The 22,972-nt window shown below is 34.1% G+C and overlaps 4 protein-coding genes and 1 pseudogene across 4 annotated transcripts; 2 read left to right on the top strand and 3 right to left on the bottom strand.

Moving 5' to 3' along the window:
• Positions 3,362-7,244, bottom strand: LOC104778011 (protein disulfide-isomerase 5-3). Its single transcript, XM_010502366.2, has 15 exons — positions 6,888-7,244; positions 6,472-6,562; positions 6,298-6,392; positions 6,111-6,168; positions 5,787-5,971; positions 5,618-5,675; positions 5,244-5,284; positions 5,058-5,132; positions 4,894-4,950; positions 4,680-4,746; positions 4,458-4,601; positions 4,133-4,354; positions 3,897-4,058; positions 3,722-3,799; positions 3,362-3,632 (listed from the first exon to the last, which is right to left on the bottom strand). Exons 1-15 carry the CDS (start codon positions 6,926-6,928, stop codon positions 3,555-3,557), a joined length of 1,452 nt encoding a protein of 483 aa, XP_010500668.1. The 5' UTR covers positions 6,929-7,244; the 3' UTR covers positions 3,362-3,554.
• On the top strand, positions 7,506-9,681 carry LOC104778010 (electron transfer flavoprotein subunit alpha, mitochondrial-like). The gene is made up of 8 exons (XM_010502365.1): positions 7,506-7,642; positions 7,941-8,123; positions 8,211-8,422; positions 8,504-8,667; positions 8,755-8,913; positions 9,023-9,075; positions 9,176-9,316; positions 9,404-9,681. Exons 1-8 carry the CDS (start codon positions 7,547-7,549, stop codon positions 9,479-9,481), a joined length of 1,086 nt encoding a protein of 361 aa, XP_010500667.1. The 5' UTR covers positions 7,506-7,546; the 3' UTR covers positions 9,482-9,681.
• LOC104778009 lies at positions 9,807-10,622 on the bottom strand. Its single transcript, XM_010502364.1, has 3 exons — positions 10,185-10,622; positions 10,033-10,095; positions 9,807-9,935 (listed from the first exon to the last, which is right to left on the bottom strand). The coding sequence occupies exons 1-3, from the start codon at positions 10,569-10,571 to the stop codon at positions 9,807-9,809; spliced, it is 579 nt and encodes a 192-aa protein (XP_010500666.1). The 5' UTR covers positions 10,572-10,622.
• On the top strand, positions 15,939-18,592 carry LOC104778007 (annotated as a pseudogene).
• LOC104778008 (protein LHCP TRANSLOCATION DEFECT-like) lies at positions 18,522-19,534 on the bottom strand. Its single transcript, XM_010502363.2, has 2 exons — positions 19,188-19,534; positions 18,522-18,922 (listed from the first exon to the last, which is right to left on the bottom strand). Exons 1-2 carry the CDS (start codon positions 19,467-19,469, stop codon positions 18,665-18,667), a joined length of 540 nt encoding a protein of 179 aa, XP_010500665.1. The 5' UTR covers positions 19,470-19,534; the 3' UTR covers positions 18,522-18,664.

Below are 22,972 nucleotides of genomic sequence, written 5' to 3'. Positions count from 1 at the left end.
CCTCCATCTAAGTTTCCTTTGGTTCTGTTTCGACGGTGAACTCACCGGAAGTTCATCAAGTCCACGCCGAACGAATTCGGCCATGTTTCAGCTTCATCCCCTCCTCCTCCCTCTGTCTCCTCCGGTAGTTTTTCCCAGTGAGGTGATTCTCATGAGTTACCAGCCTACCAACGCCAAATCTGAGAAATTGAATCGCTCTCATTACCTTGTATATCGTATTTGTCACATGCTTCCCTTAAAGTCAACCCCATCATCTCTCTGCTCCTCGGATCTACATCCCCTCACCAAACAGCTTGTTTGGTCGCAGTTGGACAGGAGCTCTGTGCTGACGCTGAGGCTGTGCAAAACCTTAATAAGCCGAGACCCAACCTATGCGCTTCACAAACTCAGGTCTGCTTCAAATCTTCAATTGCTTTCCCGTAGCATACCTTGTTGTCGATCTATGTTTTCAATTGTCCGAAGACTGCAGTTGGAACATAGTCACTCATCGTTGCTCTGTTGTTGCAAAGTTGGTTTGAAAACCCTGCCATTAGTATTGCTTAGGGTCCATACCTCTAACCGCCAAAGACTGATGAGGACCGACATTATGATCTCTTCTCTATGGAGAGATGGTTACCGGTTCCTCTTAAGCTTTCATTATCTGTTTCAGTTGCGCCCTCAAACGTACTGAATACTACCTTGCAATATCTGTTATGAAACTGAGAGAACCAGGAAGCTCGGCATTATGATCTTCTCTCCAAGTAGAGGAGATTACTGAAGCCTTCCTACTCTTCTCTACATATCTTCCTTGTGCCCTGAATATTGTCATGTACAAATCACAAAAGCTAGGAATTATGTTTCCCCTTGGCAAAGTCTGAAGAATATCGGCATTATGACCATAGCTCATAGAAGTGTGGTTACCGAAACCTTTTCAAGAAAGCCATGTTCAACCCTAACCCTTCATTCACCCTCTTCCTTGCCAATGAGCCGATCAAACCATTGTGTCTCTAGGTTATGGATACCCTCTCAACGTCCCAATGTCAGTTTGATATGGACCATCTACCGCATCTCCACCTTGTTGGTGAATGTGGCGTCGCTTCAATTTGAGGTAGCTTGCGATTTGATGCCTTGTTTAATTCTTCAACACTTCTTGGCTTTGACTGTCGACTTATCTATCTTTAAGTTTGTTATCTATGTTTTGTATTATCAAGTCTTGTCTTTGAAAACTATCGACCTTTGTCAGTTTACGTTGTTTGATTGAATGAAAAGATGATTTGTTTGTTCAAAAAAAAAAAGGTCTTAGTAAAGTTTTTAGATAAATGGTAGTATCAGTATGTATGGCCATGGAATATGTAGGTGTCGGCAACACCTAAACCAGTAATAAGTCGACATGTGATAAAGTTGGGATCATCGGCATTATATTATATTAGGAATAAAAAAACCCATTCCTTCTCTCTTAACTAAATTTGGGCCTCTTTAGCTGTCCTATCCAAGGAACAATTTTGAAGACTCACTTCACTCTCACTTATATCACTATCACTCACTATTATTATCACTCACTTCTCATTACCAGTATCATTAAATATTCATTTATACTATTGTTTCTCTTCGTTTTCCTTTTTAGTGAGATGTTATAATCAATTAATCATTACTATCTGTTTTGGAGCTCAGTTTTGTTTCTCTTGTCGACATGCTTACATATTTCCTCTTTAGGTCTTTTATTTTAGGATATTTGAAAGTATATTATTTTGGATTGTCACATAAAGATAAAGGTTTGAGTTTGAGTTTGAGTTTGAGTTTGAGTTTGAGTTTGAGTTTTGAAATGTTATGAAGGTAAGTTTCGGCTAAAATCCATATACGATTATTTAATGAATTTATAAGGTAATATCTATCAAAAACCTAAAAAAATAGTTAAATGTCACTTTTTTTTGGATTAGGAATGCATAGTTCTGATACGTACCATTTTGAAGATTCATGGACATCTAGTTGACATATCAATCACGCTATGCCGGTCTGGTATGACTCAAAAGTCTTAAACTCCCAATATCGCATAGATATTTTAAATTGATGTTCTTTGGCTTTATATATAAACTGTGGCATAGACCCAATGGTTTCCGGCTTTGTTAACAAAGAATATCCATAAAACTTTCATCAATCAGTATGGTTTGTTCACAAATCCAAATTAGTTCAATTGCAATAGGAAATATAGAACAAAAATATAAAAAGTATGAAACATAAGATTTCTATATTGAAGATGGAAGTGAAAACTTAACATGCTTAATTATAAAGTATAAATGTAAAACTGAAAATAAAAAATTTATAACTATAATAAACAGAAATGATATTTTTTTTTCGAATCATGAAACATGATCAATTCATTCAACCATGCGTAGTGTACAAATCAAATTTAGGAAGAAACGTCGACTACTAAAATTATTATAAAACATTATATGAAATGTAAACTTGTTATGTTTATTAGTGACCTTTTTTTGGGCCACTTTTATTTTTAAGATTTTTTTTTGCAAAGTAGTACATTTCCAAAACTTAATTGGATTTTTAGTACATATATTAGGGTAGAATGTAGTGGTGTGAACAAAAGGGTATTTACATCCATAAAGCTCATTTACTTATTCTAGATTGTTTTTTAATTATTTTTTAATTTTAAATGTACATTTATTACTTATTCTAAATACTAAGATAAAATAATCATGAGAGAATAAATAAAATAAAAATAAAAATAATGTTAACCCAATCGAACGTATAATTCAAGTTTATAAAATAATTTTAAAATTTTTGTGAGATCCCACAATTAAAGAAATAGATTAATGGGTTTGGTTTTCTAGTGTGTCTTCTCGTGATCCTTCAAACAGTTGTATGTGCCAGAGAGTTCGTGGTAGGTAGACAAAAGGGTTGGACCGTGCCATCAGCTCATCAAACTATACAATCAATGGGCGAAGCAAAGCAGGTTCCAAATCAGTGGGTCTCTGCATAAGTTAAGAAACCATTTTGCTCATTCCGATACATAAATCATATTGAGTCGAAAATCATGGACAATGTAGTGTTCGTCTACCAACCAAACAAGACTCGGTGCTTCAATTGACAAGAGACGTTACGAAAGCTTCAAGCCTTCAACACAGATGCAGCCACCGCTATATACACAGATGGTCACACTTCCTTCACGCTAAATGGTCTGGTCCATATCATTTCATCACAGCTTCGCCTTGTTCTTCTTCCATTGTTTTGCCTTATAGTAACAGCTAAGGTTGTATATTAGCGTATGTGTGCGTGTGTTGTTTATTTCTAATGTAAATGATCTACACAATTCATATAACTAGAATACCTAGAATATATGAATATATGAAGGATAACGAAACACTGAGACTGAGGTTAACTATAAATGTTTCTTTATTCTCTCTTTAAAACTGCTATTCGGAAATAAACAATGTCTACAAGGTATGTAAAAACTGAGGGTTTTTTTTTTTTTTGGTAATGAACTGAGGGTTTGTTTTCTTCTATGGTTTTGATCTTAATAAAACTGAAATAACTAATATCTAACCTCACTCACTCATTCCTGATCAAATGTTTTTCCCGAGTTCAATCTTTTTCACCATTCTGACTGTGTTTTGAAATATCGAATCTAGTATTCCCGCGACCTGAAATCCAACAAGCAAAAAGTCTTAACTTTTACACCAAGGAACCCCGCAGAGACTGAAAAAGCTAGGCCGTGAGATAAATACTATACCGTAAAAACACCTCCTATTATGGCGCAAACATTCGTGATGAAGTGCGAGAATGACTTTGGGTTCTCGCTTATTAAGACCTGGAAAAAAAAAACAGAGCAATGTATAGTATGAAATAAGGAGAACATGCATTCAAATTAGTAGCATGATATATTTATTTCTCATATGTGTAAGTACCTGCATTGGAACGAGCTCAAAGTGAAACTTTGCTTCGGGATAATGGTAACTACGAGCTACACTGCTATGAGCCGTATATTCATATTCCTCAATCAATGAGTGTTCTTGCCCGGATCTTCTTGAAACCACCTCTGTTTTGACTATTTGCAAGTAGTGTTCGATCTGTATTGTTACACACGTTATAAGAGAAACCTCGAGTAGGAAAGTACTTTCACATGGAATTTTGTGGAACTTACGGTAACATTAGCATCCAATTGTCGTTGATTGATGAACGATTTCCCATTCAGCCTGTCATGGCTTTGGCCAAGATAAGGCAGTAATCGTTTCATATCAGTCCACAACCTTTCTGAAACCATTGTACCAAATGTTAGATGGGTTACAATATGAGACATGTTCATTTGAGAAGCATCGAATGAATGAGCTCCTGAATGAGCTGAGATTACAAGTTCGCCTGGAACCTGAAATAGAAAACAATATAAAAGACTAAATTGGCACCATGTGCATGTGAAGGAAAAAAAACACATGAACATCTCATAAAATTGGATGTTTTAACATTTATACCTTCTTCGCACGCACATAGCCTTCAACTCTACAACCTCCACTAACTGGTGCCTTTTTAATAGTTGAGGTTGCATTATCAGATTTACCATCCAAAGCCAACTTATGATCCTCTTTTTTAATAGGCTTGAGTAGTTCTTCCACCATCTGAAAGAAGAAAAAAAAGTTGTAATGATGTGCTATTGAATCCTATACAGGTAGAACATGAAATTTAGAGTAGTCTACCTTGACTAAGCTATCTGTGTCTCGATCTCCATAGTACGATTCATGTTCGTGGTGCCCATGGTCCTCCCTGAATAAGATAGTGAGCATTATATAAACCTTTTTTGGACCAAAAATGATGTGGAGTTTTATAAAAGAGGTGAGTAAATGGTTTAAGTAGACGACATGAAGAATTATAACTGAAGCAAATTGTAAAGGAGCTAAGTTCAAAACTCACCTAAGATCAGTGCCTTTTCGGAAAATCCGAATAGATGGGTAGCCTTGTATATGATTGCTGAAAATTTCATTTGATAAATTAGAAGTGAGAAAACCTAATCTGACTACGAAATGCCCTAAAACAACAAGAAATAGAGGAGGAAAAAAGTCAAGATTGATAGATACCTAGTACATAGAGTAGCTTCTAGTGTGCAATCAACACTTCCTAAAAGAACACGGTCATCAGTTCCAGGATCATATCTGAAACATCAGATGTTCCAAAATGAAATCATCAGAAAAGCGTATCTGGATGATTCTTTTTATCTCATCAGAAAATGTTTAATAACAAATACAGAAGAACAAAACACACACCTCTGTCTTGTTATTTCAGATGCTTTCTCCCAAGATGGTTTCTGAAAATTTTGAGCAGAGCAAACAAAAAAAAACACTCGGTAAAAGACCAAGCATGAACATTTTATTGAGCTAACATAGGTAATTATCAGACCAACAAAAACTCTCACAACAGTGTGATTCATCCACCAAGAAGATATTGTCTGCTAGACTCCATAGTCTGGTTGATTATAATTACAGTCGTAAAGGAAACAAAGCCAGATTCTTTCTGATTCGACTGAAACTAACTAGGTTGTGATGAGAACATCTGGAATCTAGTTTCACAATCTGGTAATTGCAAACAAAGGTATTATGAACATTGAATAGTCTACTATAAAAGGCAAAACAATATTTACCAGGCGATTACTCCAGTAGCACCACGGTGCATAAAAATTAACAACCAAAATTTGAAAACTGCATAAAGAAAATCAAACATCAATTGATACTATAAAACCCTTTGGACATGTACTCAGATATAGTTAGTAATAGTATACATACACAATATAAAAGAAGTTGCCAACTTACTGATGTGTATACTTGTCAAAAGAAGCAGCAGTTAATGGTATATCAACATAACTATTTTCTTCATGATCTTCGTCTCCATGGTTGATGAGATGTAATCCGGAGGTGGAGTGAAACTCCGTACCAGTGGTTCTTAAATGCGGATCAATTGGAACTTTTCTAATCGTTTTGGTCATATTCAACCTGTGCTATAGAAAATTTAAACATAGGATATGATATAACTATTGTCACTGCACACCCTATGATCAAAACTTATAACATACATGCTCGCAATGCGAAATGGGATGATAGAAGCAGCTAGACTGAGAATTGGAAACAGAAACTTACAGTTCCCAACACGTCGCTCACGTCAACCGATGCAAATTCACATGAGAGGGCAGGAAAGCTACAAATATAGGTGAAAAACCAGACATCACTTTATCAAGAAAGTACCAGTATTCTAAATAAGATTGAACTATAAAGACATAAGAAGGTACAACAGTCCAATAATAACACATGATTTTAAAGCATCTACCTGATGTTGAAATCAATGTTTAAGAAGTCCCCATCAAAGCTTTTGTCAACTATTACAGATGTGCTAGTGTTAACTGCCAAATAACTACTCAGCTCCTGCAAGTTGTTAAACCATAATCATTGGACAATGGCAGAATCATATACTATTCTTTCAAGGCAGAGAATGATAATTTACCATTCCAAACAAAAACAACATAGCAAGGGCAGCTACAATGGATAATCCAGCACCAGAGAGAGATGCCTCAGTCAAATCTCTTGGGATTTTCCTGAAAAAAAAAACAAAAGATATCATAACCAGAACAACACAATCACACTCAGTTCTAACTCCAGACAACAACAACACAAGTATACAATTTAAAGACAAGGACCAAAAACACTGTTTCCCTATTCATAATCAAGATAAAAAAAAAAAAAAAGAGAAAGACAGGACCAAATTCTCACAATCCATAATCCAACAGATACTGTCCATATATATATATTAAAAAAGGTACGAACTTTTCGCATGTGCATCAATGCCAATAACGAGAATTGTCACTAAAAATTGTTACACGAAAGAGATAATAAGAGGGTTTGTTTGTTTGTATGATGTACCTGTAGAAATCAACGGCCTTGATTTTAGTGGTTGAAACCATGGTTATGGCAGAGACAGATCTCGACAATGAGCTCTCTCTCTCTCTCTCTCTCTCTCTGTACAGTATCCCCGGTTCTGTTCCTAAGGGCTAAGGCCGTCTCGTGATCCCACTAAGCCAAATCTTCAACAAAACAGATTTTTCATCATTTAAAGTTTCGATTTTTTTTTTTTGTTCTTTCTGTTCTCTGTTAGATCATATAATAGGAAAGAATCATCACACTATAAAAATATGGAATTTTCAATTTTGTGAAATATGGAATCATCCATCACACTACAAATGGAAATGAAGTATGTAATCAGCTTTTAATCTTTTGACTAATCCTCTCAGGTCAATAAATAAAATAAATCCTTCCAAAAAAAAGAAAAACAAAAAAAACATATTGGCTTTGATTAGTAAACGTCGTCGTTTTATGTAGTTTCGTTTTGTTTTTTCTTTTGTCTTTTGATTTGTCAATCTGATGGAGAAACCAATCAGAAGACGGAAACGATGACGAGAGCNAAAAAAAAAAACATATTGGCTTTGATTAGTAAACGTCGTCGTTTTATATAAGTTTCGTTCTCTTTCTTTTGTCTTTTGATTTGTCAATCTGATGGAGAAACCAATCAGAAGACGGAAACGATGACGAGAGCTGTTCTACTGAGAGCTCTGTCGAAGAACAAGTTCGTCGCCTCTTATGGTCCTCGATCCATCTCCATCACCAACCTCTCTCGATGCGTATGATCTTTACTCTCCTACCCATTTTTACTCACAGTTCGATCTTTTTTCCCCTGAAATCGATTATTTCACTCCCTTGTCTTGTTTTCGTTGTCCCCGAAGCTCGATTAAGTAGTTTCCAAATTTTTCATATTGGATAATGAATTCGAAATTGTAAAGTATCAGTCTTTGAGAATATAAAGGACAGCTTTTTTTTAATTATTGCTCAAGTGGGGAAATGTTTTGGTTGTGAAATAGTAAATTTGTGAAGCTTCTATATACTTCTTGTTCACTGTGTGTTGTGTTTGGTTGCATGTAGATAAGCACTCTGATTCTAGCTGAACATGAAAGTGGTTCTATCAAACCTCAGACAATTAGTACAGTAGTTGCAGCTAATTCTTTGGGTGAGGATTCTTCAATCTCTTTGTTATTGGCTGGTTCTGGTTCTTCTCTTCAAGAAGCTGCTGCTCAAGCTGCCTCTTGTCATCCTTCTGTTTCCAAGGTGAACTGAAACTACTACAATATTCTCATTTTCTTCATGTGTTTTTTTTGTTTTAAGTTTGGTCTCTCAATGTTGGTACTTTTGTAGGTACTTGTTGCTGATTCTGATAAGTTTGAGTATCCACTAGCTGAACCTTGGGCTAAATTGGTTGAATTTGTTCGGCAACAAGGAGATTACTCCCACATCCTTGCTTCTTCGAGTTCATTTGGCAAGAACTTATTACCCCGTGTCGCTGCTCTTTTAGATGTTTCTCCTATTACTGATGTTGTCAAAATCTTAGGATCCAATCAGTTCATCAGGTACATTCCAACTCTCTCTTGTTCTCATTGGATTCATGATGTGTGTTGCTGAACTGAAACTTAGCTTTTCATCTGTGTCAGGCCTATATATGCGGGAAACGCTTTGTGTACAGTTCGTTATACTGGTGCTGGTCCATGTATGTTGACTATTAGATCGACATCTTTTCCTGTCACTCCAATTATAGCAGACTCCGAGTCAAAGAAAGCTACTATCTCTCAGATTGATCTAACTAACTTCAAGGAAGGTTCGTTTGGTGTTCTCTTCGTGCATTCCTGTTCTAAAACTTTGGTTTCGTTTTTAAGAAACTGAGTTTTTCAATTCCCCATTGCAGACTCTGCCAGCAAATCTAGATACGTGGGACGTTCAACTCAGGATACAGAACGGCCTGACCTTGGAAGTGCGCGTGTTGTGATAACTGGTGGAAGAGCGTTGAAGAGTGTTGAGAATTTTAAAATGATTGAGAAGCTTGCAGAAAAACTTGGTGGAGCAGGTTAGTATATATGCTTATCCTAAATCACCAATGAGTATGTGGGAATCTGTTTCTCTTCAATGAGTTTGCTTCAAAATGTGCATACATATATAACGGTTTGTTTGTACAGTTGGTGCAACTCGTGCTGCAGTTGATGCTGGATATGTTCCTAATGATCTTCAGGTAACATTTTTGTTTTTTTTGCTTGGTTTTTCCTTCCGTTTAACGGCTTTTGAAATCCAACAAGAGTTTGGTTGTTGCCCTGTTGGTGTCTATTTGTCAGGTGGGACAAACTGGTAAAATAGTAGCTCCAGAGCTATACATGGCGTTTGGTGTTTCAGGAGCCATTCAACACTTAGCTGGAATTAAGGATTCTAAGGTGATTGTCGCGGTTAATAAAGACGCGGATGCACCTATTTTCCAGGTAACAATCATAATAGAGAGCCTTCTTCTCGGTAAATTTAAGTTAGGACCCAAAACTATGCTAAAAGGATTGGCTATGTAATTGTAGGTAGCTGACTATGGTCTTGTTGGAGATCTTTTCGAAGTGATACCAGAGTTGCTGGAGAAGCTTCCCGAAAAGAAATGAGAACCCGAGAAACCGAAACATGTCTCTGTAATCATCTCCTAAGACTCTCTGTAGTTTCAGGTGCAGACCATAGTAAGAAGTAGTGTGTACATATCAAAACTGTAATAATAAAACGGTCTGAAGAAACTTTGTCATAATCTGTGTCTCACTTTTGATTCTCTCTTACGAATCTGACAAACAAAAGTAAATTGTTTTTAACTTTCCAATATGAAATTCGATTTCTCTATACATTTGTCAATAATAGTAACAATTTTACATAAAAGAATCATAAGAATAAAAAATAATGACAACAGTTAAAAGAAAAATTAAAAAAATAAAAGAATCATCAAGCAATAAGGTTAGCTAACATGGACAAAGGAACTACACAAAGTCCTCTCTTCTTCAATTCCGCAGAGAATTCTTCATTCACAACTTCGTTTATCTTCGATCCTGTCTCTGTTATGCATCCTTTCTCCTATAAAATTCACCAAAGATACAATGTACGTTAGTCCAAATTCAAATCTACCTTTGATGAAAAATATCAGTTTCATGCAACAAATGTTTCTTATTACCTCGGATGTAACATTGTCCGTGAATTTTCCATTATCTTCCGCACCATCCAATACAAAGAAACCCTAAATAAACCCAAAAAGAAAACAAATGTTAGAAAACTATATCTAACAAAAACAACAATGTAAGAAACAGTCAAATATATGTATCTAACCTTGGTTTTATTAGAAGGAGAAGAAGCTGTATCTTCTTCATCTTCTTCTTCCACTCCTATTTGTTGTTGTTGTTCGTCTTCTTCTTCTTTGTGTTGATGAATGATTCGTCTCTTTTTAGGGTTAGTATTAATGTTGGTAGCCTTTCGACGAACCACATTATTAATCTTTGTGGTGCGGACAGGAGATGCAGCGTCCGAGATCATAGAGGAATCATTATCATAGTAATGACTCATTTCTTCTTCTTCGGTCTCCACCATTGAATCATCGTCGTGATCAATATCTTCAAAGTAGACTATCCAACTACTCTCTTCTTGATCTTCTTCTTCGTGTATCGTTCGGATTTGGTGATTGGAGAATACTCTTTGTCTCACGCAGGAGTTCTCCATTTGAAGTGTTTGGGGGTATATGTAAAAGAGAGGTGTGTAATGTGATGAAGCTGATCAGACTTTTCTTGGCAAATGATTGTGTTATACAATAGGCTCTCATTTATATAGTAAAGGCCAAGGTTTTTAGATCATGGAAGTTGGAGGTGTGGCACATTTTGGTCCGTTTGTCCTTTTTTGTTTTTTAAAAGAATTTTATTTCTTTTTAATATTTGTTTTAGTTTTATATACCAACTAGTTACGGATCTTATGTACTTTGTTTGACAAAAAAAAAATGACATATGTACACTTCTTTAATTAGGAAAACTAAAGGATCACAAGATTCATTACAACAAGAGATATATTTGCTTGCGTTTTGGGGAAACATTTGTCTTTACGTACATCTGAAATTTTATAAATCTGTAAAAAAAATTATATATTTTTTTTTGTAATTGTAGTATTTTTCATTTACATAAACAAACAAATAATCTTAGGACTAAAATTGATTGTATAAAGGTAGTTTGGATTGCTTGATGTGCAAGAACAAGAAAAGGAGGGAAAGTGGTCGGCCTTCTTGTGGGTTAGTGGATAATGTGTGATTGTGCACGTTTCACATTTCTCCTTGTTCTCTAAGTGAGTTTGCTAACTCTAATCCTTCTCAGATTATATTATATTATCATCATAAAACTCAACCAAAAAAAAAAAAGTGCACTTTCAATAATGTTCGATTTCGTCTAGAAAAGAGATGCATATTTTAAGCCGTGACCTAACTCATCAACAAGATTCACTCATTGACATCGAGATTATCTGAGAATTATAAAATAGCTGACAAATCATATTAATGGTTAAAAGTCCATGATCACTACCTGAAAAATATTATGGGTTAAATATTACTAGTTTGTATATCTTTAGATCATTGGTATACTTATATAACTGTTTGACAAAAAAAGAAAAGAAGGTCTACTTATATAACTAGATACTTTACACTAAAAGTTGTGTTATTTTTAGAATCCATACCATGTTCACGCAAACGAAGTTGGTAATCATTGAACTATTATCATTTAGTTATCTGGATAAAATCGTTAACTACATACCAAATTACCAACCATCGATATCATATTATCATACTCTATGTGACTATAGCATCTCTCCTACATTACTTGTAAATATCTCTTATATTTGATATATACAACTCTTATGATAAATAACACGATAAGTAGCTATGAATATTCGCTAGTGGCAACCACATATTAACATCATTATCATCAAATCTTCTTTTCACCATGACTAAATCTAATCTAGGTCAAAATTTCGACACCTTAACATTCATACGCATCTTCACCTAATTAAAATTACGAAGAATGGGTACTTTATATTCGTAAATAAAAATCTAAATTCAGTTCACACATTTCACATCTTGGATGATGGTATAAACAACCCAAAAATACAAGAGGTGTTACATCAAAGCTATTTTACTTAAATCCAATAGGTATTACATCTATCTAACTATATGTTCTGTTCAATCCAAAGAATTTTTTCTTTAATGAAATTGTCTTGCCGGACTCAAAAGGTTCAAGAATCGTGGACCAACTATATTATATACAAACCATTGATTTATTATAAACTAACCATGTATTAGTTATATACGTCGCTTTTTTTTTTGTTATTTGGCCTTAACCTCACTATTACCTTCATCACGTTTCGTTTATTCAATTAGTGTTTTTAAAATTAAGTGAAGACTATTTTCGCCTGCTTGCCACGTTATAATCCACATTCTCGTTGAATCTTTATTACCACTTCCCCACGAATTACATGTCTTGATCATTGACCAAAATTTATTTATTTCAAGAAGTAAGAACCAAGTACTCTCTCAGAAACATTAATTTTTGTATTTGGCCGTCTCTCTTAATAATCAATTGATTTCTAATTTCTTTACACACATGTCATCTACTCTCTAGTTCATAGATGATGCTACGAAATAGTTTAATTTCTCGGAGACGACATATATTTCTCCTTTTAACAAAGAAATTGAAAAAACCTAAAACATAGAAAACAAATTTCTATCTTAGGATGATATATATCATTTACGTAGGCTAAAATGGGGTTTCATTTAAAAGAAGTATGTTCATAAATTTAATTTCTTTATAAAACTCTAAAATTAGAATGTAGTATATGAATTACATGATCAAAACAATGAGGAAGCTAGAAAGAAAACAACATTTATTATAAGATTCTTCAATTTTGGTTTGTCAAACAGATTATTTAAAATAACAATTCTCCCTTTGTTGACTGATGTATTTTAAGTTCAGATCTTTTAAAACAGTGTGCTTGCGCAATATCGTCCATCCCATTAGTGTGCTTACGCGATATCTTTCCGCAAGAGGTCTTTTACGAAATAATTAAAATATTTCACAAAGAATAAAATACAAAATGACTATAATAATATTCATAAGTTATGTATCAATCATGTATGTGTATAAGATTCAACCCAACAGGCTAAGTTAGTTTATGAATCTATGACGTTTAAAAAAGACCAGTACGACTAGTACCAACAATACTTGTTACCAAAAAGAGTACGAACTTCACTTGACACATCCTTAAGAATGTAATTGCTGAATTTTTCCTCAGTTTTAAATTAAAAATTTTAATCCAGCCGTAGGTAATTTTCGGAATCACTAAATCACCATTTGTGCTTTTGTCTTTACAATTTTTGTCGAGAGATCAAAAACAAACTAACTAAATCGAACTAAGACGGTTTAGTTTTTTATCAACCCGATTGGTTTTCCATTAATTAAAGGGACTAATTTATACATTGTTATCATCCATCCCATGGTAATAATGTGAATGTTAGTATGTTACTATTCTACCTTGCAGTTGATATCGATTATCGATATATTGATGGTTTCGAGTTTATCAAGTTATAGATGTCGCAAGAAACTAAAAACATAGAAACAGTTTACGAAGCCTAGGTTACACTTCCTTCACGCTAACTGGTCTGGTCCATATCATTTAATTTCATCACAGCTTCTTCGCCTAGGTTGTTTTATCGTGTCCATTGAGAAATAAAGGAGAGATGATCGAAAAANAAAAAAAAAAAAAAAAAAAAAAAAAAGGAGAGATGATCGTGAATCCTTTCAGCGTGGTTAAAATTAATTTTCCCCCCACACACAAACTTGATTACTCCTAAAACCCAAAGCCGAATATACGTAGCAATGTTTGGATAAAATTTGCATTGGAAAATAGAACCGGAACAGAAACGTACCAGTTTTGGTTCACAAATTGTAACCGAAACACATTTAGCAAAAATTAGCGACAAAATACACGGGTGTCTTAAATCAAAATACACTTTTTGATATAATTATATCATACACGGTGAAGACATCCATATTTAAGAGAAAAAATAAAAGGATACATATGCACTTTCCTATGTCACTTTAAAAAAATACTATTTTATGTTGTTAATTTTCAAAAATACATTTTAACATATTTCTAAGCCTTAATTCCAAAATACTAAACTCTACCCTCTCAAAACTATATCTTCAATGTAAAATAGAGAACCCAAACCTAAAATAAAATTTTAAAAATTAACTTAACATATTATAATAGTGTAAAAAAGGATAAAAACGAAAATATTCAAAAAATATATTTTTGAAAAGTGATATCCTAAAAAGCGGTATTTCTAACAAATTCTGAAAAATAAAATCAAAACAAATTAGTGAAAATCTAAAATTAAATTAGTTTTATTTTGAATCATTTATACTATAAAGCACAAGTCACTCTGCCAATAATTCTTTTGACACATCAGCAAAAAAAAACATTATTTTTGTAAACAATCATTAAACAAAAAAAGATGGTGGAGAAAAAAGAAAAAAAATTACATAATTAAACAAATTTCTAAAATCCAGTTAACGTGAAAACAAATTATTTTCAAAAAAAAAAAGTAAAATTGTGGTTAAAAAAGAAAAAAAAACAAATTACATATTTATTCAACTAAATATAAGTTACTTGATCAATTAAATACTGACATGTGGACAAGTTTACCAAATTAAACAGAAAATAAATTAAGAAAAGAAAGTTAATTGATCAAAAAAGTATCAGTTTTCCTATTACTACTATGTTTGATGGGAGAAATAATACCATTCTCACTTTTTTTTTTAATTTATCTTTTTCTCCAATTTCAGTTCTCTATTTCATTTTTTTATTTCTTCATTGATTCTTTAATTATCACTAAAAAGTAGAGAGAAAAGCCATATTTTAAAAAGTCAAAGAAAGTTATGATATTCATCTTTGTTAGGCGTTTGTGAAAGTAGAACATCAATTCCAAATATTTTCTTCCAAATGATCTTTAATCACACCATGTTTTGGGTAAGGAACATTTTCCTTTTTTGTATTATATAGGTAAATTGTTTCTATGTTACAAAACCAAATAAAAAGTAAATTTATGTTTTCTTATCTCTAATTTATCTTCTCTACCTTAATAGCATATTTACTAAGTCAACAATTTATGACATCTTTAAGATTTTTCTTTTGCTATCACTAATTTTTGTGTACTATAACTCTATTAATGACATATTATAAATTAGTTAATGTGTGTTATGTAATTGTAAATCGAGTTTGTTAACCATAAAAACAAAAATTTCCTAGATTTGTTTGTTTTTGTAAAATTTGTAATGCAATTAAGAAAAATAATTTTCGGTGCTACCGAGTATAATACTAGTATTATTTAAAGTTTAAGACATTCATTTGAGTATTANAAAAAAAAAAAAAAAAAAAAAAAAAAAAAAAAAAAAAAAAAAGCTAATAGAGATGCTCTTTCAGAGGATTCATCAAATATTGGATTCATCATTGGATCTTAAATCAAATACACGAGGGACTTGAATCAAATTGGAGGTTTGAAACCAACCTTAGCAAACTCTTCCACAATGATCTTCTTGGTAATTGCCAAGTTCAAATCTGTATATATAATCAACAAATCAACAAATTAGAATCCCTAAATAAAAGAGAGAGAGAGAGAGAGAGATTTTTTTTTATAAAAAGTAGTTATGTTACAAATTATTTAAATTTATACATAATGGAGCTTGATTTATAGATAATTTTAGTTTCTGACTTTTAAAAATATATAAAAAGTAATAAAATATAAACTATTTCATTGATATTCTAAACTATGTAAAATATGATTTACTATACAAATAACTACGATCCAATTACAAAAGAACATCTGTCCATCTCTCTCATGAGTAACAAATTTTTAATTTTGATAAAAAGGTTTTTTTTTTTCCAAATCTAATGTCTCTTTTGGTTTAGAAATAAACCGGCTTTGAATCGATTCGATTTAGATGTTGGTTTAGGGCTGGTTCTTCTTGAGCATCGTCGTTCTTAAACGAAATTGAAACTTCATTATAGCAGCAGAGCTTAATTAAACAAAGGTTAAGGTTTTTAAAGAACACAAAACCCTAAATTCGTCTTGTTCGAATTAGAGAAATATTATCAGAATTTGAATCGGAAGATCCATTAGATTAGCTGGAAGAAGTGTAAAACTCCATGGATGATGATACACAAGTCAAAGCTCTTGAAGAGAAGCTGAAGAGTCAGCTTAGTCAGCTTGAACTTGAGCACGCTGTGTTCGACAGAATGGTTTACAAGAATAAGAACCAGCATCGGAGATGCTCCTATTTCCAATACCTTCTCAAGGTATGTCTTCGTCGTTCTCCTCTTCGATTCTCTTGTTTTGGGTGGAGTTCAATTTTATCAAAATCGATTTTTTTTTTTTTGATTGCTTCTCAGGTGAGAAGGGATTTGAGAGTTTTACGAACAGCAAACATGGAGGGTATACTGAGACCTTGCTTTCATGTTATTTCTGGGAAAATTAGTAAACAGAAGATTCATGTTTTGGAGAGGTATGCTATGCTTCTCTCTTTCTTCTTATCTTGAGATTTTTACTGCTTTATGAGAATGTTGTAATAAAGAGCTTCATTTTTTGGGGTTAATGTGTAGCTTGAAGTTGAAAAAATGTGATACTGGGAAACCAAATGTCTTGGAACGACTTCGTGGAACTCTTCATTTACTCTCACAGGTATGCTCTTCTTATGGAGCTTTCTTTTGTTGCTCGGGTAGAGAGATAAACGAGCTTTGATCATATACCAGCTCAAACATGTGAAATTGATTTCTGAGTGTTCTGATTTCATCATTGTCTTTGTTGCAGATGACTGAACCCATCTTAAAGGCTGCTAGGTATTAATTGACTCATGAGTTAAAACTGTTTGTGTAATTTCTTAGACCTAATTGCATTTGGTTTATAATACATATTGTTTTTGCCCGTTCTAACTTGTTCTACAGTGGGATATCTACTCTGCTAGCTCGTTCATTTTTCGTAGGATTTTCTGTGACATTTTTGGCGCTGCTTGCACGTCTCAGAGTGTTAGTTCAACAAGTAAGTTCACTTTTATTTTCGTTCTGCCTAATCCAAACAGAACTAAAAAGAACATTGTTGGCAGTTTCTCCAGTCTATGATCTGATAGTCACACACTGTGATTGATGTTATTGTAGTTATAATGTGCTTAATTTCTTTAGAAATATGGTTTCCTGCAGATATTGCTTGATGCTGTGACAGTTTTTAATTCGGTTACCTCTACATCCCTGAAGAAACAGTCTGTGAAGATAGCACAGGATGGGGTTGAGGTCGGTCAAAGCTTCTTTGGTGGACCCTTTAGTTTATTTCTTACATGGTTTAATGATCATGTCAGTTAACTCTGTTTTCTCTATTGGAATTGAATACAGGTGTTCCGCGAGTTCTATCCAAAGGAAGAAGAGTGCATGAGCATCACCATGTTGAATTGTGTATGGAAGACTGATAAATATGTCTTACTCGAGACACTACAGAACCATGAGAGTAGTAAACCTATAAAGGAAAACGTGTCAGAGGATGCTACTACGAGGGATTCTTTGGTACAGTATCAAACATCTGTTTCTTCTCTTGGGGGTAAGATATTTCACAGAATTACTATATGGTTGTTCCTTTTTCGTTTCCAAGTTCCAATGATGGTTATGTTCTTACTACCTAGATCTAGAGAGAACCACTCACTTGTCTCATACTTGTGTAGAATTCTGCCTATAGAGTTTTGGTTTAGATGGCTAAAGTGTTGCAAGATCCAAAATTTCTATGTTATTATTAATTAACTAAATAATTTGTGTTTCCGATTGAATTCTCCCACTTGCAGAAGATCTCTCTCCTTTGCTTGATGCAGACAACGATGGTGCTAATGTGAGGGAAAATTCTTCTCCCATTGCTGAAGCAGCTTCGTCCAAGACTGATAATGCGATGCAACCAGAAGATTCAGAAAACCCAGAAGATGCTGTAACGAGGGAGTGTTCAGTTCAGTATCATACGTTTGCTTCTACTCTTGGAGGTAAGAATCTCCAAAGAGTCATGCTTGGCTGTTTATCTTCGGTTTCCCTACACCGTATGCTGGTTATGTACATAGCACCAATCGATTACGCAGGCTTATACTTGTTTTAGTTTTTATGGTTTTAGTGTTTCGAGGGCTTACAGGTTAGATAGTTTTGCTTTTAGATTGGTTTTTATTGTTAAGGGCCTAGTGATAAAATACAGAACTTTGTTTTGTACTTCACTGAAAGATATTTGCTTTTAACTTAATTGTCCAATTGCAGAAGATATCCCTCCTTCTCCTCTGATGGGAGCAGACAAAAACGGTGAAGTTACTGCTACAGAGTGTTCGACCCCCAATGATGAAGTAGTTTCTTCCAAGACTAACAACGAATCCCATACAGAAGATTCAGAACAACCCAATGATAAATCTACAAATCCCGTGAGCTCGGTCAAAGTTAACACAGACACAAAAAAAGCGAGTTGCAGAGCAACCAAGGTGGCGTTTCTACCCGTGAAAAGACCTTCCTCTGCAATAACTCAAAGCACCATAGAAGAACCCCCAAAGAAGAAACAAGAAACAGGCGAGAAAGACGAAAAGGAAGAAGATGGATTTTATAATCTACTCGTCCGCGGAACCCAGAAAGACAGTTTGTTCTAGCAAACACAAAACATTTCAAACCCCAAGAACACAACTTGTGTGGTTCCTGTGTGTTAATACCAAGCTGCGGAGTCAAGCCTTTTGAGCAGTGGAATTAAGGATCAAGTCACGGATCTCTTCGCTGCTGGCTCGGTCTATAGCAGTTCTTCCATCACCATCCTTGACTGAGCAATCAGCACCGGCTCTGAGAAGCTCCTCGATCTTAGGTCTGTCACCTTCTGTAGCGGCTAACAGCAACAAGATATCGACTGGATGAATGTTTAGGTTAAGAAGAGCTTCCATCTTTGAATAGGTACCTTCTACCGCAAGCATCCCCATGTAGTTGAAATACTGCAAAAACACATCAAGAACGTAACATTTATTATTACACATAAGATCAAATGTTTCTTAAATAATATATTCTTTCATTGTTTTCTTTACAATTCAAAGAAGTTGGCATTTGCGTTTGTGTTTGAGATCATTATCCAAGAATCAAAGTGGAGAATTTGATTAATAAGTACCCACAGATGCATCAATGATTCATCAGAACCCAGCCTAAGGCTCTTCTTCGTAGAAATTATAAACCAATTTGAGTCGAGTCCAGAAGAAGAAAAACCTGTTCAACGTCGTCTCTGTCAAAGTCGTCACGAGACTGACTGCCATAGATTCCAGCATTTTCAGCATCCACACCGTTCTTGCCAAACTTGAACCAACAGGTTGTTCTTGACCCGTTGGAGGGAGAGGGACCGAGTCTGGCTGGTCGGATCTGAAGCTTTAAGTTTCGGGAACCGAGAAACCGAGAGGAGAGCAGCCTTGGGGAAGAAGAAGAAGAAGTGGTGGAGAAGAGTGAGGTGGGCAAAGAAGGTGCGCAGGAGAAAGAGATAGAAGAAGAAGCCATGGCTCTCTTAATGCTTTCAACTAAAGCAAAACAGAGTCGGTGGTTTTATTATCCACTCATTTTCTCCCTTTTATCTAAAAGAGACAATAAATAAAATTTTGATTAATTTCCACCGTTAGATTTGAGATACTGCTTTAGTCTTTTTTTTTTTTTTTTNTTTTTTTTTTTTTTTTTTTTGTTGTGACAACCAAGAAAAAACTAGTTTCAAAGCAATCTATTTTTTTTCTTAACTAGGTTTAAAAGCAATCCATATTCCATAATCATTAGGTGCTGAATGGCAACCCTTTTCTTGTTTAAAAAAAATATATATATATATATATTTTTGAAACAAATATATTCTATAATCATAGCCAAACTTTTGATTATTTTTACAATAAAAGACAAGATTGGCTCAAACAAGCCAATAGAAAGGAACATTGTTTACATAGGTAACTAAGTGCGGAACAGTGCGAACACGTTGCGCCAAATTATCCGCTACGAACACGAATACCAAATTATCTGCTAAGGACAAGAAAATGAATGTGATTCAGTAAAATTTTAAAGAATGATTAAGAATCTATATATACATTTGCTACGAACACGAACGACATCACATATTTTCTCTTCAAATGGTAAAGAATCTATATAGAGAGAAAAAAAATCCTTTTTAGGAATCACTCAAGTCTAAGAAGATTTTTGAATGATTTTTGAATCCAAAGAACTAAATAACAGTGTTCAAAATCATATAAAATACCAAACACTAAACAAAAGATAAAAAAAAAATAAAGTCATCTACCGTTGATCCATCAGATCCTTTAAAATCCTACAGTCCTAAGCATTCCTCGATTAAAAGTGATTTTGGTAATTTAAATCAACCGCAAACACGTTTAGACGTAAAGGCCCAATAAGGCCCATTAATTTTAAGTTTTTTTTTTTTTTTCCTTTCTCTTAGGCTCCTAACTTGAAGGGGTAATTTGGATATCATCTACATACATCACACAGCGTAGGAATTTCGATTTAGCCTTTAGAAATTTCTACTTTTTCCTCATAAATATGTAATTTTCTGTTCTGAATTGTATTTTTCTCTAAGTGTCGACTGTTTTTATTGTTACTTCTATCTCAAAATTCCAGCGAGTTTGGGACATCTACAACAAGGTTTTCCAAGAACAAGACTACAATTTCATTTTTCAAACAGGTACCATCTTCTTTGCAACAATCCAGGTTCTATCGCTTGAACTTTTAATTCTTCTATTGTATTGTTTGAATTTTGAATGTTCAATTAAATATGTCTCCATGTGTCATACTAAACGACAAAAAAAAAGAACTTATAGAAAATATTATTGAATTACAAAAAGGAGCTTTAGATAAATTTACGGGAGATTGACACTATGGCACACTTTTGATGAAAGTGTTTGCCACATTTTCTACTCATGAGACACTTTTTTACAATTTTTTACATTATTCACATAATTTTTTGACTATTTTGCCCTCTACATATAACAAGAATATGAGAGAGAGAGAGTTAAGATCAAACTAGAGTTTAAACAAAACAAAATGTGGTGACCATTTTTACTATCAACTAAAACAAATATAAATGTTCTATTTTTTTTTATCTCAAGTACACTTGTATGTCATATTCTTCTCTTTACTTTTTTTTGTTTCTCTTCTTTTTCTTCTCTCTTTGTAAACACTTTATTTAATTATTATGACATATATGGTTGATTTTATTTTTTGTGATTCATTATAATTATATTTTTCCTATATTTTAAGATCTATTTTACTATGCTTAAAATGAATAATATGTATAATTATTCATTTATAGTTTAATATTTGTTCATTATTATATGGATACTTAAAGTGTCTTATTATGTGGATACTTATTTGTGAATGATCATATAAAAACATAAGAATACATGTAAACTGACCACATGATATCCACGAGACAGTGACCATATATTTAGTTTCTTTGTGGCATCAACAATCAATTCCCATATGTTGTTTTTTTTAAGGTTGTCCACGAGACAACAACCATATGGTGTCCACAAAATACTAACCATATGGTTAGTTTACATGTAAATTAATGTAACATCGTGAACCGAAATCCCGGTTTAGGGATTGAATCGGTCGATGCACTATGCGCATCGGTCGATGCAAGGTCGATTCTGTGCGTACGAGTTTAACTTAAACGCTGCGTTTTGGCCAAAGGAAAAGGGGAAAACCCTTAAGTCATTCTTTTGGCTCATTAGTTGGTTTTTGGCCGCTTTTGAGAGAAAACAAAAGAGAGAAAAGTTCCCTAAGTGTTCTTGGTGATTCCTGGAGATTTGAGGCTGTTATTGTAGAGATCTGTAGCTGGGATCGTTGTAGGAGCTTCATAGGAGCGTTGTTTTGCTTGTGTGAGGTTCAGAATCTTCTTGGCAAAGGTAAGTGCATGACCATGGCTTATCTAAGCTAGTGATCTCTTTAATTTGCGTGTTTTGTGATGTTAGGCTGGTTAGATTGGTATTTGGGACGATTGGAAGCTTTCTTGTGGCTTGGGATTGTGTTTTGTGGTTACAGGAACAAAAATCCGGCGAGAAGCTTCGGGAGAAAACAATGCTCGACATTGCATCGGTCGATGCAATTTGTGCGTCGGTCGATGCAAATGCGAGGACGACGCGTAAACTTTAGGGTTTCGTGCTATGTCGAGCATGCATCGGTCGATGCAACGAGAGCATCGATGGATGCAAGTTAGCCTTGCATCGGTCGATGCAACCTCCATCTGGTGTCGGTCGATGCATGTTGGTATCAGTCGATGCTGAGTCCTCGTTGTTATTGTTGATTGTTCATTGTTTATTGATGGTTAGAGATGTCTCTATTGCTTGTGTGTATAGCCCAGTAGATGGGAGGATTGCCTTACTGAGTGTTTATAAAATACCCATGCATTGCAATTTGTGTTTGTGGTGCAGGTAAAGGCAAAGTGTGATCGTGGAATCAAGGCAATGAAGGGGAGGATGTTCTAGTGGTTCGATTGGTTGTCTGGCTTCTGTTAGGTTGCTAGAGTTGAGTCCTAGAATGTTGGCTTAGGATTGCTGGTTCTCTGGTTTATGCTGTTTTGGATTATTAGTTTATGTTTTGGAATTAATGTCGAAATATTGGTTATTATTTATTGGATTATTGACTGGATATTGGTATTGGTGATTTCCGATGTTGGTTGTGTTTGTGGTTAGGTGGCTAGTGGGTATGAGACCACTAGTTGTAGTTTATTTATTATTATTATTATTATTATTTTATTATTATATATTATTTAAAAAAAAACGGGTTAGGTCGTTTCAATTAACTTCATGATATACACAAGACAGTGACCTTATATATATATATATATATATATTATCTAAGTATAGTTGAATATTTGTTAATTGTAATGCGGATGCTAAAAAAGTCTTATTATGTGGATATGTATTTGTGGATACTAATGTCTTATTTGTGGATACTTATGTGGATACTTAAAATCAAATCCACATGGATGATGAGTTATACACGTCCAC

This window comes from Camelina sativa, chromosome 3, assembly GCF_000633955.1.
Source record: "Camelina sativa cultivar DH55 chromosome 3, Cs, whole genome shotgun sequence".
NCBI lineage: Eukaryota > Viridiplantae > Streptophyta > Magnoliopsida > Brassicales > Brassicaceae > Camelina > Camelina sativa.
The sequence above is the reverse complement of the archived record's forward strand: the minus strand, read 5'-3'. Positions and strand labels throughout refer to the sequence as shown.

Coding starts and splice junctions, on each gene's coding strand:
- LOC104778011 (XM_010502366.2), bottom strand. CDS start 6,928: ATGGTTTCAACCACTAAAATCAAGGCCGTTGATTTCTACAG. Junction 6,393..6,471: donor TGTTGTTTTTGTTTGGAATG/GTAAATTATCAT, acceptor AACAACTTGCAG/GAGCTGAGTAGTTATTTGGC. Junction 5,133..5,243: donor TCTGAAATAACAAGACAGAG/GTGTGTGTTTTG, acceptor CTGATGTTTCAG/ATATGATCCTGGAACTGATG.
- LOC104778010 (XM_010502365.1), top strand. CDS start 7,547: ATGACGAGAGCTGTTCTACTGAGAGCTCTGTCGAAGAACAAGTTCGTC. Junction 7,643..7,940: donor TCACCAACCTCTCTCGATGC/GTATGATCTTTA, acceptor GGTTGCATGTAG/ATAAGCACTCTGATTCTAGC. Junction 8,668..8,754: donor TCTAACTAACTTCAAGGAAG/GTTCGTTTGGTG, acceptor TCCCCATTGCAG/ACTCTGCCAGCAAATCTAGA.
- LOC104778009 (XM_010502364.1), bottom strand. CDS start 10,571: ATGGAGAACTCCTGCGTGAGACAAAGAGTATTCTCCAATCACCAAATC. Junction 10,096..10,184: donor CTCCTTCTAATAAAACCAAG/GTTAGATACATA, acceptor GGGTTTATTTAG/GGTTTCTTTGTATTGGATGG. Junction 9,936..10,032: donor CGGACAATGTTACATCCGAG/GTAATAAGAAAC, acceptor TGAATTTTATAG/GAGAAAGGATGCATAACAGA.
- LOC104778008 (XM_010502363.2), bottom strand. CDS start 19,469: ATGGCTTCTTCTTCTATCTCTTTCTCCTGCGCACCTTCTTTGCCCACC. Junction 18,923..19,187: donor ACAGAGACGACGTTGAACAG/GTTTTTCTTCTT, acceptor GTGTTTTTGCAG/TATTTCAACTACATGGGGAT.